General features: G+C 42.5%; 2 protein-coding genes across 3 annotated transcripts; both read right to left on the minus strand.

Annotated features, from left to right (window-relative positions):
* Positions 1–687: 687 nt before the first annotated feature.
* On the minus strand, positions 688–3,169 carry dynll2a (dynein, light chain, LC8-type 2a). Its single transcript, XM_056283242.1, has 3 exons — positions 3,012–3,169; positions 2,313–2,452; positions 688–2,036 (listed from the first exon to the last, which is right to left on the minus strand). The coding sequence occupies exons 2-3, from the start codon at positions 2,442–2,444 to the stop codon at positions 1,899–1,901; spliced, it is 270 nt and encodes an 89-aa protein (XP_056139217.1). The 5' UTR covers positions 2,445–2,452; positions 3,012–3,169; the 3' UTR covers positions 688–1,898.
* Positions 3,170–3,674: 505 nt separating this feature from the next.
* srsf1a (serine and arginine rich splicing factor 1a) lies at positions 3,675–7,607 on the minus strand. 2 transcript variants are annotated; one of them, XR_008810507.1, is made up of 5 exons: positions 7,161–7,607; positions 6,349–6,533; positions 5,612–5,784; positions 4,443–5,167; positions 3,675–4,046 (listed from the first exon to the last, which is right to left on the minus strand). XR_008810507.1 is itself a non-coding variant. In XM_056283241.1 (4 exons), exons 1-4 carry the CDS (start codon positions 7,352–7,354, stop codon positions 4,970–4,972), a joined length of 750 nt encoding a protein of 249 aa, XP_056139216.1. In that variant the 5' UTR covers positions 7,355–7,607; the 3' UTR covers positions 3,675–4,969. The 2 variants fall into 2 exon arrangements, 1 of the variants encoding a protein (XP_056139216.1); XM_056283241.1 differs by having other exon boundaries at positions 3,675–5,167.
* Positions 7,608–18,195: the final 10,588 nt, after the last annotated feature.

Consider the following 18,195-nt stretch of genomic DNA (forward strand, 5'->3'; position numbering starts at 1 on the left):
AATACTTTACATTCAAAGAACGCAAAAATTACATACAAAACAAATAAACACAAGGTAATAAGTCAACAATGAAGATTTATTGTTATTTTGCTTCTAAGATTTTGGTTCAATAGGTATCTTCTGGATAAATCTAGTGAAGTGCAATTGTACTCAGGCCAGTTACAGTTGAGAGCAATGACAGGCACGTTTTGTTCAAATTCAACAGGATCGGACGAATCCTACATTTGCACAGCATAAATACATGCCAGAAGAAAAACAATACTGAGTCAATTTACACTGAAAATAATTAGGAAGACTTTCCTTCAAAGTAATGTTGAATGAAAAAAAGACAAATTCACATTTCAATAAGCTGGGAGGGGAATCAAAGAAGGACATGTAGTTAACATTTGGTTAATTACACACAAGAAATGTATGGTGTTAGTTTACTTGATCAACCAGTTCTGTTGCTACTGCCGTTTCAATGAACAAATTCCACTCACATTGATGCAACTGTCACTGTGCTCTGTTATGGTAAACTTAATTAATATTGGCATAAATCTTGCTCTCATTTAAATTGACGGGCAACTGTTTTAAGTGGTACATCTTAATTCCTAGCAAAATATATTTGTCGTTTCTGCATCTCTGGCATTATACCAACAATGTAAAATAATGGTTTTGGAGTAATATACCAAGATGGTATTGCGTTGGAGACCTGTGATAAGGTCGCGCCATTGACTTTCCAAATATCCCTCTAAACGTCCTTTTAAAAATCAATTTTTCATGAATATTGCAGACACTGTCTCAGTCTGCTGTTAACTGTGACATAGTAATTAAAATATGAATTATGCCAATTCCATGGCTCCAAGAACCATTTCTTTAATATTTCTGATGAAAACTGCTGAAGTAATGGTGGCAACAGCTTCAAAGCTTAAGCACAAACATAAGGCGCTGAAATAGATTTTAGCTGGGATGAGTCTAGTATAAATATCTTCATTACAACAACCTCAGGTCTTTGGATCCAAACTTTATTCACTCCATCTATTCACAATTAATATTACGAGAGGAAAAAACATTTTAATCCCCTCGCATTGTTCCTCTGGAGAGCTTGTGCTTCCATATTTGTATTGGTTGGTGGGCATTTTATTTCATTTTTATTTGGTAGAATGAAGGCATATTGGTTTTCTTTTGTGGCCATGGCGAATTGTCCAAATTCACAGCGTTTGAGCATCATGAATTCTTCAAGTTGAAATCAATGTGTTACAGATTTAAAAGCATATTTTCACAAAAAGAAAAGTCCATACTTCCAAATTGGTAAATCATGCTGATTAAATATGAATTCATATTGAGAAATTATTAAAAGATTTGAATTATTATGAAGCTCTGTGTGCAGAACAGCTGTGATCCTTCTGCAAGCCCCCTGAGGGCCTTATTCAAAAGAAAATAGATGAGTAATCAAAAGGTCTTTACTTTAATCATCCTTCTTGGTCAAGTTTCATAAGCATCACTACACAAAATAAATCTTGGTATTAGAGGACATATCATCAAGGAGGGTTCAACCTGGTGCAAACCCTTTCATTATAGCATAATTCGCAGCTAGAACCCCATTTAACAGGGTCTACCAACATCATTTAGGAAAGAATGTTCAGGGATGTTATCTTACTTTGCTTTAATGTACAATCAAGGGCCATGTTTAAATATTTTCAGCCTAGGTAACATCAAACAAAAAACTACTTCAGTCGCATTCAAATAGCAACCGCTAAGAAATAAACATACTTAATAAATAATGTATAGTCCATGCAATTGTGCATGGCTGCTTTGCATCATTATGGTATGTTGTTATTCGTGTATGGGAGACATCAGCCACCAGTGCATTTCTTTAAAAGGTTCAAGGAGGAACTCAGCACCTCATGGGTAAATTCTCAGCCAGACTTGAACAGCAGGATGGCCACTTGGCCCAGGTAGAAGTAAATGAAATGCTTTGTCTCATGGGTAACGTAGCTGCCGAAGTTCCTCCCAACAATGCAATGCCATGTAGGGTTATACTTCTTGTCAAACTCCTGAAAAGATCAAAGATCATTGAGTTGAGACCACTCCCAGCTGCAGAGCACATGAGTTCAAACCCTTCCATAATTGGTAGGGTTTGTCTCTTGCTTTGGTACTTCTGAACATTAAGACAACTGATGAGAGGTTAAACCGGAGTCACGTATCATTCAGGATTCAATCAGAGCAAGACATGGTTGCACACTCACTCAAAAAAATTTTTTAATTTGTGCAACAGTAAACATGCAGGAGGTGAATGCTGTGTAGCTCCGGACGTGTACGTCCCTTCTCACCTTCTTGATGTAAGCTGCAATGTCCTTCTCTATGTTATACTTCTCCATGGCCTGTGTGGCACAGTCCACGGCATCCTGCTGCATGTCCTCCGACATGTCTGCATTTTTGATCACAGCTTTCCTGTCAGTCATGATGTCTGCTGACAAAGAAAACATTGATTTTAGTCACAGGGCGCTACAATGGACCATGGCTTAGCTGAGCGACGGTGCAACCAAAAGCCACTTGAGCACGGTCAATTGTATAAGCGCAGTTCTCTTATCTCAGGGAATATTAACCATACGCAGACAGATATGGCCATTGTTAGATTGCTGACGCCCCCCATTCCTATTCTTTATGAGAATGTGAGCATACTTGAAGCCGCCGGACGACTTCAGCATTGCATAGATTGCTAATGAAACTTGATACAGGTAGAGTTGAATTACTTGGCAAAATCACTTTTCGTTAGGAGGCTGGATCTTCTCCGTTCAGCCTTGTTTATCGCCACAGTCCTGTCACTGTTCTGATTTTTTTGACCAACTAACATAAAATAGCTTCTACTCCCAACTCCCCCCGCAAAAATACATAGATTAACGTCAAAGGATGGATCAATTAAGATGCATTCGTTATCGTCTCTCCACCAGGGCGCCTGGGATTAATTGTGAAGGCATGCATGGCAATCTCGCCGTTTTCTAAGGTTTAATGTATATTCCAAGACTCACCTTTAATTCGGCCCACGAAATTTCCTCTCGCAGAAGGGGGGAAGAGTTCACCTTAACTGATAGTTTCGGGTTTGATTTAGAGACGACTTGATTTTTTTTAACAGATTAATGCAGTATAGCGTGTAGGTACAGCCTATCTGCTCTGCTCCGACGCCTGCCTGCCCCGCCCTCTTATACTCATTGCGGCCTCCCATTGGCTGAGAGGCGGCCGTTGGCGCGTTGTATGCGTTTTTCTCCTGCTCCTGTCTGCCAGCATCTTATTTCATCCCACAATGCAACAGAAAATACATCCAGCGGGCGGAGGGTAAAACAAACGGAAGATACTATCGCCACCTTGGAGATGCTCTTCGCCACTGTAGTGCTGACAGCGGGTGTTTGCAATGGATGTCAATATGTAGGTTTTTCATTTGCTGCATAGCTTTAACAAAGGCAAATTAGTTTTGTGTTGTCCATGACCTTGGCCTACTTTTAAATTATTTCAACTCTTGACCGCAACATTACTTTGGTACTTCCGTTTCAACCTGGATAATGTGGGGGCCCCCCATGGAAAACATGCATAATGTATACACGTGGTTGCGTCTCACACAGAACATGTAACCTACAAAAAGAACATGAATACTATCATAAAGAAATAAAAACCACCAAACTATAAATGTGCACGTTTTGAAATTATTTTATTGAAAATACTAAGAAAAGTAAGATAAAGCAAAAAGGTAAAAACTACTCGCAAATGTACCCCGAGCACCCCAATTTAATTCCCTCATACCATGTTTACACGATTCCATCCTTTGATCCAACTTCCTGGTCTTCAGTTTCGCATTCTTGTAAATAAAGCCATGTCATTCAAAAATTAAGATTGATTTGGCTAATGAAAAAGTTGCTCTGGGGCTCCATAATTAGTTCTGAATCAACTCATTTGATTCCTGGAAAACGGATCCCGTTCCAAGCATCCGTCCTTGCCTATCCCTTTCCTAATCGATCCACTCATCCAGCTCCAAGGATTAGGATCCACTGAGCCTCTCCTCCAATCAAAACCTTGAAATACCAGGAAGAAAATCAGAGGCAAACCGTTAGAATAATGTCAGATTTGGGCCTAATTCAATTTTTTCATGTTGAGCACTCATGACAGATACTGCTTAAGAAAAAAGCATGAGCACCAAAGCCATTATTCACCGAAGTCAAACATTTAACCAGAGGAAAAAAAAAATTAAAAAAATCAACTTTTAAGTACCCCTGACCCAAATAGCAATTTCGACTATGTGTGACGCCGTTATGAGGTCAATGACATCACAATTTTGACACAAGACTGCTCATCTTGGCACAAGGCCGCAGTAGCATGTTAAAAGAAAATACAGCACTGTTGGTTTTAAATTATTACATGCACACCATGTCAAACCATTAAAACCTCAATATATGGAATATGAAGCGTACCATAGCCATGACCTGACTCCTCCTCAATTAGGTGTCCTATCCTGACCATACAAATGAAATGTGCTCCACAATGGTTTTATTCCAAATCATTCTTTAATCCTTATCTTCAGATGTCTAAAGGAAGACACAAGGGTAAAATACAGTTAAGCATTGGGAACCCCACCCCTTTTGTCCAACCCAGCCAACCCACGAAAAAAAAAAAAAACATTTGAGTGCAACTGATTAACTCAACCTTTCTCGAACACAGCACAACTTCTAGCATTGCAAAAATTGACAACAGTCAAAAAAGGGAACAAAACAAACGGCAAAGCAGCTGGAAAGGGGTGGGAAGGTAAATGGGATACACCTACATACCAAGATCATCCACAAGGACACAGGGATATGAAATGTGAAAAGTTAAAATCAATAGTTGATATCCGGGGAAAAAAACTCATGGGGTAAAAAAAATAAAAGAAAAAGAAACACGAAAACAGGAAGGTATACAGGGGACTCATCAAAAAAGGGAAGAACATTGGTGGTAGAAAGATCTAGGAGCGGGAGCGAGAGCGGCTATGACGGGGCGAGTAGCGGGGGGATCCTCTGCCACGGGCACGGGAGTTGCTCCGGCTGCGACTGGCACTCCGACTGCGGCTTCTGCTTCGGCTGCCACGGCTGCGGGAGCGTGATCTTCCATAACTTGGGCTGCGGGGACCGTCTACTTTCACACGAATGTATGCAGTCTCTCCCTGGTAGACACAAGAGAACTTTACGTTGAAAATACAACTACCGTTACAGGATTTCTTGAGTGAAAATGCCAACACTGGGAGTGAAACACAGGAATTATTATTCTCTACTCTTGGGACGGGCCCAGACCAACATTAAAAAAGAAGAAAAAAAACTACTCACTTGTTTTCTTTTTTTTGTCCCTGTACAATTCATGCAATACTTTGTTGTTTTGTGCAAGTATGCTTAACTAAACACAGGTGTGCAGTGTGGTACTCTTTAGTAGGTTTGCGTCACTTGTGTATGTGTCTTGCATAGCACATTATACCAAACCTGAACACACATTTTCTTGTTTATAAAGATCACAATACAAACCAAGGGTTCCATTTGACTTTGATTTAATACAAAGTACTCACCTTGAAACAGCTCAGAAACACAATCCATGTCAATCAAATCGGTACACATACCTCATGTGAGCGGAATTTGGTGTTGTCCAGCTTTCGAACGGCGTAGGTCATGTCTTCTTTGCGCACAAACTCTACAACTCCGGTTCCATCTCTAAAAACATCAGCATAACACACATCCCCAGCTTCACGCATGTGGTCCTTCAGGTCCTGCCAGCTGCCACTTTGAGGTAGCCCTTTCAAACAACAGACAGCAACATGAACCGATGTGTTACAATTTTCAAGCTTGCTCACATGCTTAGAGTTAATGCTAATCAAGATGTCAATTTAAAGACATCAACACTAGGGCAAATGAAATAATTCCAAATTGCTCAAATATATAATTGTAACTGAAAGTCATCACAACATCAAGCAAAATAACAGGTATTTGAACTACAGGACCTGTCAAGAATAAATGTAATGGCATTTGGAATTTAAAGGAAGCCAAAGGCCAGTTTGTTAGCCTATGGAATATGATGCATAAGCAATTTCATACAAAATTTGCATGTTAGACTAGAATGGGGAACAATGTGCCCAATTTGCAAACTTAAAAACATCTCTTTCACAAATATGACATGACTTCACCGTAAATTGGCTCAAATGTGAAAACACTACCCAAACCATACTGCAAGGTTTGTGACTGGCGTTTATTACATACCACTTTTTCCAGGTATTCCTCCAATGGTATCCTCTTTGAATGTAACCCTAATGCATGCTTCACTAATCATTAAACTTTCGTCTGATCTAATGGGTCCGTTTACCTGAGACGATAACTCTGTACTCTGAGCGTCTGGATGGGGGCCCGTATCTGCCCCTTTGCGCTCCAATCCCACCCCCGCCAAAACCGCCTCTCCCCGAGCCCCTGCCGCTCCGGGGGAACTCCACACGCAGTCTGTAGCCGTCGTAATCATACCCATCACGACCGTAGACTGCATCATCTGCGTCCCTGGGAATAACACATTAAATGTCATGAAGACGTGGGAGCCACGTAAATGAATGACCGGTAAAGCATAGAAGAGCGTTCCAAGATTCAGCTGCCCCATTCGGCCATGTTGCTCGTTAACAGTTAAGCTAATCCATCAGGGCAACATCTAAAACTCAAGATTCTGTCTCACGCCCGCAAAAATCATTTTAAAAAAAATTGAAAAAGAAAAGCCAACAGGGCCATCCCATGTAGTTGCTATGACAAGAGTTGCATTAAGAACAAACAGTATCGTGGCCGTTAAGCGAGATCTTGTCCTCCCCGCCGTGCGTCTTCCATCTGTAAGCCAACAACAAAAGCCCCGTGGCTTGCTCGCGAAAGCATGGCTGACCGAAAACTACAAACGGACGCCTCTTAAGTATCTCCCCAAGTCTTGCATTCGGGTGCACACACGGCGAAGTTGGTGCAATTTAAGACGATGTGAAAACCGACATGTAACTCCACGCACACCACGTTTTGTAAAGAGGTGGATCCAGTGAATAGCCAAGGCCCCCTTGCAACATTGGCGCACGAGTTAGTTAGCCAGACAATGTCGCTTGCTCCGGCCTAACAACCCGTGCTAACCCCCATTAGCTTCTTATTTTTTTTTACCTGGGATCCTCGAATTCGATGAAGGCAAAAGGAGGCCCCCCTCTCCGGTTTTTCAGATCGATGTCTCGAATCGCCCCGTATTTGTAAAACACATCCTCCACGTCTTTCGTGCGAATGTCCGGGGGCAGATTGCCGACGTAAATTCGGCAGTCGTTGTTTCCAGCGGGGCCTCGCACGACACCTCCCGACATCATGAACCGTGGGCTAGCTCGCTGCAAGCTAACAACTTCAACAAACGCCTGTTTTCCGTTAGACCACGCAAGTCGGCGAGATTCTGAACGGCTGAGCTATTTGCTTGCAGAACGTTCAAGAAAGCGAGAAGATAAGCGGGCAGATAACCCGATTAATAGTCCTTACTGGGTTAAATTAGCCAGATAGCAAGACACCGTTGCTCTTCAGATGAACGGCTCTCGCCCCTCCACAGTTTTCTCTGTAGGAATCGCGCTTCTTTGCCGAGGCGTAGACCAATACCGGAACTGCTGGACTACAGCGCAAACCTTTCGCTGCATCCGACAAACAAAATAGTTCGTGAGTCGACCAGATGGACGTGACCTTTCTGTATTCTTTTTTTTAGGTTTATTGGCAAAACAAACAGCGATTTAGTGCATTACCGCCACCAACTTAAATGGACAGTGGACCAGCAAAAAAAAAAAATCACAAAAAAATCACACAAAAAAACAAAAACAAAAAAACATCTTATCAACCAAACTAGTTATTTCACAGGTTTTTGAGATGGACTAAAAGCTTCTCTCAGCGGCTACTGCACACCTTCTCCAGACACTCCCACAACACCCAGAAATGTCCTTGCTGCATCTATAATTGTCAGTTCTCTCAGATTTTCTCTCTACCCCTGCAGTACACTTTTACCATTGACAAACAGGCCAAAAACTTAAATCTGGTCCTTACAAAACAAAACCCAGCATGCTTCCTGGCTGACTTGTCATCCTTAGCTTCTTGTCTCACGTCATTCTCGTTGTTTCTCTCTTTTAACAGCTTCAACATATGGCAATCCCTTTTCTGCTCTCATCTTATTCACTTTATCTTAATACCTTTTGGACATTGGTGACCCCCGTATCATGATTTCTCTTGCAGTGCAGACACTTCCAGGGACGGATTAAACCAATCTGGGGCCCGGGGCACAATAATTCACGAGGCCCCCCTATAACAACACCAGAGAGTCTGAATGCAATTTCACCAAGCAGTTTTGATTAGTCATGTGACTTACAGTAATCACCGGAAACAACGCAACGCATGTGATATTATTAAAGGACCTACAAAACGTTACATTATTATTATTATTATTGTTGTTGTTATTATTTCACCCGTCACCAGCACTAACTGCTAAGGCGCGCAAACATCACGTTAACGTTACCTCCCAGAATGCATAGAATATGTAAGGGATAATGTACAGCGAGCTGAGCCGGTTATTATTACGAAATAAACCCCGACGGGGTGATGCAGGACCCCATTGATTTCCCGAGCAGATGCAGGATATGTCTTTCTTCTGTAACCGAGGGTTTTTAGATGTCGCCTATTCTGTATGAAACTATAAAATAACAAATACGGAGGTTCCACTTTCACACGAGGACCACTTTATTTGGATTCTTCCCCCAACAGAACTCCACAGCAACAACACTGCGTACAGCACTTCCGCTCTCTCTTCAGCCTTCAAAATAAGAGCTCAAGGCATATACTGTGGCAGCAGTTTATAACAGGAACTTAAAATCACTAACAGGCAAGTCCAGAAAAATAGGTTACATACCTCCCCCCCTACAAAAAGAAACGTCCTCGTTTCAAAACAGTAACACTATAAGTGCAAAAAAAACACAGGCTTGTCCAAAACATTATCAACCTGTCCTCCTTAATATACATATATAAAGCAGAAAACACACCCTGAAATCAAAAAAAGTGCATATCAATCTGCGAACCCCAGAAGGAACCCAACACCATAAAACAAAATCTTAACAATAACATTATGGATGTTAACCCTCACATCACTGCAGTCTCAATAAAGTATGCCACCGCTGCCACCAATGTAACCGGTTATTATCTTGCCCGGTGCGGGATTCGACATCACTAACCGCTCGACTAAAGGGTCAGACCCGTTAGCTAGGGACTAACGTGTCTTATTAGTAGTTTACACTTCTATTCTGACAAGCTGTCGGACCCTTCTGAAGCAAACAACACATTAAATGTTCACTAATCTTCTCACCCCACTCCCCAGGATCGCTGATATATTGTTCGTGATTGTCGACGTGCTGCTCATCACCGTTTTTCTCCACGGTCGGGCTTGGCGGTTGCTCTTGCTGCAGTAACCCCCCGAACGTGGCGACAGCTAGCTCGCCGGCTGATGAGCAGCCACTTTTATTCAAACGCTGCTGCTGCTGCTGCTGCTGCTGCTGCTGCTGCTGCTGCTGCTGCTGCTGCTGCTGCTGCTGCTGCTGCTGCTGCTGCTGCTGCTGCTGCTGCTGCTGCTGCTGCTGCTGCTGCTGCTGCTGCTGCTGCTGCTGCTGCTGCTGCTGCTGCTGCTGCTGCTGCTGCTGCTGCTGTCCATTCATGGCGGTTGCTGTTAACGTTAGCTCGTCTTCAGTAGGCCTTATGCTACGTTCAGACCAAAGGCGGCGAGAATTTTTTGGGCGGCGCGGATGCATGCAAAGTCAATGGGAGGAGGCGATGGGCGGAATAATTCGCGGAGAAATTACGGGCGGCGCGAATTGGGCGAATCGAGCGACGAACGCGCCTTCGCGGGAGTTCAAAAATGTCCAACTCGGGCGAAGATTTCGCCAGGCGACAGCCAATCACCTTCAAGTAGGGTTAGAACCCGCCTTCATGTTGGGAAAGAATACACGCCCCCTACGCAAAATTCCGGTGAAATTCGCCAAACTGAGCACGTCTCCGGTTTATGCTATGAACCCAAACCGAACGCTGACGCCGGTTTCGGCGGCGCAAGTTGATATAAAGCAGAGCCACCGCAACTGATCTCTGTCGCTCATCCATGATGATCACAAGTAAACAAACTGCTCGTGTGTGGTATTTGTTGTGTGCGGTCTAGCAAACTTGCTAGCAGCGTTGGTGTAACTAGCCTGCTTGTTGTGACGTCAACACAGCGAATTCGCGTTCTGTTCGAACACACCTGGCGGAGCTGGCGGCCAAACTCTGGCGAACAAAGCGGCGCCAACTCTCTCGCCGCCTTTGGTCTGAACGTAGCATAACGTTGCTAGCTTCATCACAGTTGCTAACGCTTGGCGGTAGTAGCGCTTCTTGTTCATCCTTATCCGGACTTTGACTTTCTTTCTTTTTAAAAAAAACTATCCAATTTTGGGATCTTTTGCAACTCGGACACCTGTCTTTCAACTTTTTCCTGTTTTGTTTTTCTTTTAAGGAACCCACTAGCATAACGCCTCTTCTCCATTTTTGTTTTTTGTATAGCCTACAATGACGTAGCTACGTACTTGAACGTGAATCATGATCGTCAAGAGCAAATCTATTGGCCCATGATGCAATTTATTTTAATTTTTTAATGATTTTTGTTGTAGTTTGTATGTGTAGCCTATAACATTTGATTGTACATTGGTGCTAATGAATCCATATTTGAAATAATACAGGAATATTTTTGGCATACAATTGGAAAAAAATATTTTGCCACCATGATTGAGAATTCTAGTGAAATCGTGTCTTATATAAACCCTGGTAATCGACATGACCTCTTTTAATGATTATTTATAGAAGGGGTAATCATTCGGCTCTTAAGCACGACGTCACGACGCGACCTCACGTGTGGGCGGGGTTATACTTCCGGTGCCTTGGGGAATCTCACTGCATTATTTTCCACTCAAAACAATATGTCTGAACCCGTAAATATATTTACATTAACGTCTTTTTTTAAAGACGAACCTCTCAGGGTGAAAAAGGGTCTCAATGCTTTCAATTCAGATAGAGTTGTGAACGTAAATGTTTCAGGGGGCATTGTAAAAGGCAAGGTACAGGCTTCCATGAAACAGAAAGTTTATCAGGTTGAGGTGAGTGAGCTAACAGGGTTAGCTAGCGTTAGCTTGGTAATGTTGGGTATTCTGGCTTCTGATGTTATATCCCACGTTTACTGGCGATTCATAAGCCTTGGATAAAGACTGCCAGTGCTTTATTTTGTCGGTAGATAATTGTTTTCCGACGTTTGACTTGTTAAAATAACTCTGACGTTCTTGGATCCAAGGCTAGCTTTTCATGTGTCTAGCTCCAGAATGGCTATGATCGTACATACTGTAACGCTGTAAAGGTTTAATGAATTTAAAATACATATTAGGAATTAATGAAATATAGACTTACATGTAAGATCACAGCCATTTTAGGGCTACCATGTGTGCTACGATCTGTTTCTTATTAACGTTATAGGCCACGTTGGATACAGGTCAGCTGGGCACCAGGAAATCTCTGGGCACCTTGATGTAAAATGTTCTATTTTGTCCAAAATGTTTGGAAACATGTAATATTAGAAGAATGGTCTTAACCACATGAACCCCAGCATTCATTTAGTCATCCTCAGACGAGTTTGCCAAGGGTTTTAATTAAATTTAATTAATCAAATTTAAACCTTTGTGCGTATTTAAGGACTGTGGGGCACAACTCCTCACAGCTCTTGAACCATTCTTAGTCTGTTCCCTCCTAGACCAGTTTGCCATGTGTGACCCTACAGTAGCGCAAGGCTACAGACAACATAGCTCTCGGGATTCATGGGGTCACTCAAACCTCTCCACCACGTTAAGGTGATGGTTCGAGGAGAGCATAACATAATAACATAAAACACAAGACACTTAGTTAGAGCCCTGAAGGACTCTGTCCAACCATATGGGTTGGATAAGTGGTTAAGTAATGTAAAGTATACATGATGTGAACATGCACGGTACATCATTATCATTTAAATATACAAATTTGCATATTTAAATGTTGTATTCATCATATGGTGATCCTCTTCTTTACGTTGACAGTAGTTTTTGCACTATGCATTTTGTTACCAATGTTGATGTTTTGCACTTTATACTTTTTACAGTGACATTAGTTTTTGCACTATGCATTTTGTTACAAATGTGTTTTGATTAAAAAAATCAAGCAGTGTTCTTAATTCAGTATTACTTTATTAAAAGTATAAATACATGAATCTGATTCTGCTTACATTTATTCAAGTCATTTCATGCTATTTCCCGAAGAATTGGTGTTTGTAGGTTGGTAAGACACACGCACACTTTCAGTATTTTGTTTATGTTTTTAGTGAACTGATATGGGATATTGTCCAAAATGTTGAACAATTTCAACCTCTGAATGGAGCGCTCCACATGGATCCTAGCACTGGATATGAGTTTGTTTTTCTTAACTTCTTCTTGTGTGAACTGTCCATTAACAAGGAAAGACGGGATGTTGAGTGAAACCCCTTCTGGCAAGATGTCCCGGATTGTGAAGCCTTTATCTGCCATCACCATGTCTCCTGGGCGTAGATGATTGAGAACTCCAGAATCTAATGTAATAGCCTTGTCTGAGGCACTTCCACCATAATAGTCACTGACAAATGTTATCACTCCATTAGGAGCCACACCTATTAAGGCTTTGTGTGTTGTGTGGTCCGTTTTTTGTACTGGCTCCATAAATGATTCTGTTTGTCAAGCCTCTCTGTCCTGGAGACTGCTAACTCTGTGCAATCGAGCACAATCCTACAGTTAGGAAATGGACGGAAACACTCTGGCAACGATGCCTGGTTCTTCTCTATGGAGGGGATGTTGTTCTCAAGCATACCAACATATAAAATGTCATACAGGGCACTGACAATGGTGATAAAAATGTTGGTAACTGTGGCTGTACTGCAATTAAACCTGGTTGCAAGGTCTTCATGACCAGAATTAAGTTTGAGCTTCATCAAAGTCAGTAGCAACTGATCGACTAGTGGCATAGACTGGACTGTCCAATTCGAATGATATTGTAGCTCAAACTTAGATAAGAGTGCTTCCAAAACCAGGACGGTAGCAACATCTGGTAAGCCAGTGAAATATTTTACTTTGACACGATTGGAAGATATCTGGCTGAAGGAAAAGGTCTGTTTTTGTTTCTCCAATTCTCTTTTCAATTTTTCATTCTCTCTTCTCAACATGTCAACCTCTATCTCTAGCAGCGCAACACTGTTAAAAGGGTTGTCTGAAGTACGAGGGGTGTCTGCGGTTGGGTTGTCTGAAGTACCAGGGGTGTCTGCGGTTGGGTTGTCTGAAGTACCAGGGGTGTCTGCGGTTGGGTTGTCTGAAGTATTAGGGGTGTCTGCGGTTGGGTTGTCTGAAATACTAGGGGTGTCTGCGGTTGGGTTGTCTGAAGTACTAGGGGTGTCTGCGGTTGGGTTGTCTGAAGTACTAGGGGTCTCTGCGGTTGGGTTGTCTGAAGTACTAGGGGGCTCTGCGGTTGCAATGTCAGAATTTTGTAATTCAAGTTCATTTGTCCCTTCTTCACCACTGGGAGGGAGTGGTACTGTTTTTCTCTTCTTGTGTGGAAGGCTGAGGTGGCCTGGGAAAGTCTTCCCCTCGTTCCAAGCAAAACGTGATGGGCCAGCAGCTTTGCCATTTGGAAAATGCCAACTGCACACCCTTGAGCAGGGGCTTGGTGTAAAGCCATCACGCCTGTAAAAAAAAAAAAAGAATGAGAGATTTAGAAATGATTGGCAATGAAAACTTGAAGCTGCATTGTAACTTATCGTCTGCCCTGGATTTGAACAATTAAAGTAGCATTCTTTAACTTTTTTCGATAAAAAATAAAGTTGATTTTGGTCACAATTTACCACTATCTTTCACTGAAGGAGGTAACAGAGGACTGATTTAGCCTATTTCCCATTCATGAAATCTTCAGCATCTGCTACAATGCCCATTTTTGTGTCTGTGTCTGGTTAGACACAGTCACAAACATGGGCATTGTAACAGATGGTGAAGGATTTGTGAATGGGAAATAGGCTAAATCAGTCCTCTGTTACCTCCTTCAGTGAAAGATAGTGGTAAATTGTGACCAAAATCAACTTTATTTTTTATCAAAAAAAGTTAAAGAATGCCACTTTAACCATCAATTATTTAAAACACAATTTCTATTGTGTTAACATACTCTACTGTAAAGATTGTATAATGATATTATACAAACAGTCTACCATACAGATTGGGCAAGTTATATTGTATTCACATACTATACAGTACAGATTTTTTTTGGGGGGGGGGCAAATATTATAGCCTTTTCATAGCCTTTTCATAAAGGAAAGGTTACATAGTAAGGCTTTAGAATTAGATGTCAGTCTCCCTACAGAAACATAATTTTTTGTAGATATGAAGTTTCATTGTTTGATTTATATGGGAAAAGTCAGAAGTGAAACTACTGTAACAAAACAGGCAGAAACAGCACATTCACCTGGACTATCTAACGTTATGTACCCCTGCTTATTCATGCATTTACTCCAAGTCTCTTTAATGATAATCCCCTTGAGATGCATCATCTCGTTTTAGATAATCATGGGCTAACAATGCATAGAATAATGCAGTTTTCCGAGTGTGTAGCTGACATAATGCTTGCTTACAGTAACTGTATGTCTTCACAGACAGGGTTGTAGTAGTAACAACATAAGTGGCACTACACTCTGATTAAAGCCTTATTGAGCAGAAAAACATATGGAAAAGCACATATATTGATCCTCGCTTGTTGAATTAGCTAAAAATCTAAATACCTGTCTAGTATGTAACGTGGATTTCGGTAACAAGAGGGTAGCTACCGGTAGTAGCTAGTCTGCAGTGCAGGGTAGCTAGTCTGCACTTAGCACAAAAGTCGGCGCCAAACTTCGATTTTCAATGCATTTCTTCAATAGCAACTTACCGTATTAACTGCAGCCACCTCTTCTTATCTTTGTCTTTCGGAGGAAAGCGATAAAAAGACAGTTTGGTCTCGGTTTTACTCTCTGATCGATTTAAACAAAGGGGGACACAGCAGTGAGGCATATTGTCAACAAGTCGATGGAGCCGGAAGCAAATTCGCGCGCGCGCGCCTACGCAACAGGGACGTGCCTACGTCATAGTTTAAGACGCGAATTGGGCGGATTTCAGAGGACGTAATTTCGCTAATCTTGGGGGCCCCCAGAAGGGCAGGGCCCTGGGGCCCGGGCCCCGTCGGCCCGTGCATTAATCCGTCCATGGACACTTCGCTTGCACTTTACGTGCAGTCGGCCCTCCTCCCAGGTCTCCGTGGCCGCCACCTGGACGCTGCTTGGCATCCCCCTCACCACATTTTCTCTTTATATATCTTATAAAGCCATATAATTTTGTTATCCTGTTTCAATGTTATATCCTTTTCTCAGTAAGATGTGTGACTATTGATGCTGGTCACGTGGCTTGGGTCCTGGGCTGTTCCGGTGGCGTCCTCATCATACAAATAGTATAGTTCCATTATAATTCTGTTATCCTCTTTCAATGTTGTAAATTGTGTAAACACAAAATCCATTGCACGTTGTCCATCTTGGGAGAGAGAGAGATACCTCCTCTGTTGCTCTCCCTGAGGTTTCTTCCTCTTTTTTTCCCTCCCTGTTAAAGTTTTTTTTAGGGAGTTGTTCCTTATCCGATGCGAGGGTCTAAGGACAGGATGTTGTGTTGCTGTAAAGCCCCTCGAGGCAAATTTGTAATTTATGATATTGGGCTATACAAAAAAAATTGACTTGACTTGACAAGCTAATTTAGACTGGGCAAGCTTTACAATTTTCCACATTGCAGATGTCCTTCCCACATCTTCAGACTCCCATTACATACTGCAGCAGCAACATGTCCATATTCTTAACAACAAAAACATCTAAGAGGAGCTCTCTCATATGGCCTCACACTGTAACTCACATACACTCTTTCCGGCAACTCCCCCAACTCCCCAGAATTACTATCCTCCTCCTCCCTTTCTCGGAATCGTCATTCTTCCCGCCTCACAGACACCTGGAACATCCTGAAATGATGTTGAGCCTTTACTGACAGCGGCACGCCACTTGTCGCTCCCCTTTTCTTTGCTTTTAATCCCAGTGGGAAGCAAGTCACAGAGATAACGTCTAAATACCTCCCTTTTAGGGTCTCTATCTCTCTGACGCTTTGCGATACAGTGATAACCATCCCACTTCTAGTTATCCTGATCGATCGTTCGTCTCAAAGTGTCCTACAAACTTTCCTACCTCATGTGGGTCCTTCAAAATCCCGTCTTCTCTCGTCACGGCTTTCATCCCAGCGCGGTACGTCGCCTCTGTTCCCAAATGATAGACTGGAAGCGCTTGAACAATTGGACGTCATGTTTTCAAGCCCTCTCGTGTTCTCATTCTCATTTCCAATTTCGCTCTCCGACTCCGACTCCGACGCCATTTCCGCCCCAACGAAAACATGAACTCGTCATGTCCACGATGGACGTGTCAGTTTAATATCAGCCCCCCCCCCACACACACACATATAATTGTATTGTAAAGCAACAACGTCCATTTATTTTGTGCCATGTCACGGAGGTCCCCCCTCTCTTGCAACTCACTTTTTAATAGAAGAAAAGGGCACTATATTCTTCTTCTTCTTTCGGCTTGTTCCGTTTATTCGTCTTAAATTTAGATAGAAAATTGCTTAACAATCACTACTGAATGGTAATTAGTGGGGTTTTTTTCTCCAGTGCTTGTTAAGCTATCTATCTATCTATCTATCTATCTATCTATCTATCTATCTATCTATCTATCTATCTATCTATCTATCTATCTATCTATCTATCTATCTATCTATCTATCTATCTATCTATCTATCTATCTATCTATATACACTCACCGGCCACTTTATTAGGCACACCTGTCCAACTGCTCGTTAACGCAAATTTCTAATCAGCCAATCACATGGCAGCAACTCAATGCATTTAGGCATGTAGACATGGTCAAGACGATCTGCTGCCGTTCAAACCGAGCATCAGAATGGGGAAGAAAGGTGATTTAAGTGACTTTGAACGTGGCATGGTTGTTGGTGCCAGACGGGCTGGTCTGAGTATTTCAGAAACTGCTGATCTACTGGGATTTTCACGCACAACCATCTCTAGGGTTTACAGAGAATGGTCCGAAAAAGAGAAAATATCCAGTGAGCGGCAGTTCTGTGGGCGAAAATGCCTTGTTGATGCCAGAGGTCAGAGGAGAATGGCCAGACTGGTTCGAGCTGATAGAAAGGCAACAGTAACTCAAATAACCACTCATTACAACCGAGGTATGCAGAAGAGCATCTCTGAACGCACAACACGTCGAACCTTGAGGCAGATGGGCTACAGCAGCAGAAGACCACACCGGGTGCCACTCCTGTCAGCTAAGAACAGGAAACTGAGGCTACAATTCGCACAGGCTCACCAAAACTGGGCAATAGAAGATTGGAAAAACGTTGCCTGGTCTGATGAGTCTCGATTTCTGCTGTGACATTCGGATGGTAGGGTCAGAATTTGGCGTCAACAACATGAAAGCATGGATCCATCCTGCCTTGTATCAACGGTTCAGGCTGGTGGTGGTGGTGTAATGGTGTGGGGGATATTTTCTTTGCACACTTTGGGCCCCTTAGTACCAATTGAGCATCGTGTCAACGCCACAGCCTACCTGAGTATTGTTGCTGACCATGTCCATCCCTTTATGACCACAGTGTTCCCATCTTCTGATGGCTACTTCCAGCAGGATAACGCGCCATGTCATGAAGCTCGAATCATCTCAGACTGGTTTCTTGAACATGACAATGAGTTCACTGTACTCAAATGGCCTCCACAGTCACCAGATCTCAATCCAATAGAGCACCTTTGGGATGTGGTGGACTGGGAGATTCACATCACGGATGTGCAGCCGACAAATCTGCAGCAACTGCGTGATGCTATCATGTCAATATGGACCAAACTCTCGGAGGAATGTTTCCAGTACCTTGTTGAATCTATGCCACGAAGGATTAAGGCAGTTCTGAAGGCAAAAGGGGGTCCAACCCGGTACTAGCAAGGTGTACCTAATAAAGTGGTCGGT

The sequence above is a fragment of the Lampris incognitus genome, chromosome 7, assembly GCF_029633865.1.
Source record: "Lampris incognitus isolate fLamInc1 chromosome 7, fLamInc1.hap2, whole genome shotgun sequence".
Taxonomy (NCBI): Eukaryota; Metazoa; Chordata; class Actinopteri; order Lampriformes; family Lampridae; genus Lampris; species Lampris incognitus.

Excerpts from the sequence above, each read along its gene's own strand:
- srsf1a (XM_056283241.1), bottom strand. The coding sequence starts at position 7,354 with ATGATGTCGGGAGGTGTCGTGCGAGGCCCCGCTGGAAACAACGACTGC. Across the intron at positions 6,534-7,160 it reads ATCGAATTCGAGGATCCCAG|GGACGCAGATGATGCAGTCT; the intron begins GTAAAAAAAAAT and ends TGTTATTCCCAG. Across the intron at positions 5,785-6,348 it reads GTACAGAGTTATCGTCTCAG|GGCTACCTCAAAGTGGCAGC; the intron begins GTAAACGGACCC and ends GTTGTTTGAAAG.
- dynll2a (XM_056283242.1), bottom strand. The coding sequence starts at position 2,444 with ATGACTGACAGGAAAGCTGTGATCAAAAATGCAGACATGTCGGAGGAC. Across the intron at positions 2,037-2,312 it reads TTGCAGCTTACATCAAGAAG|GAGTTTGACAAGAAGTATAA; the intron begins GTGAGAAGGGAC and ends TGATCTTTTCAG.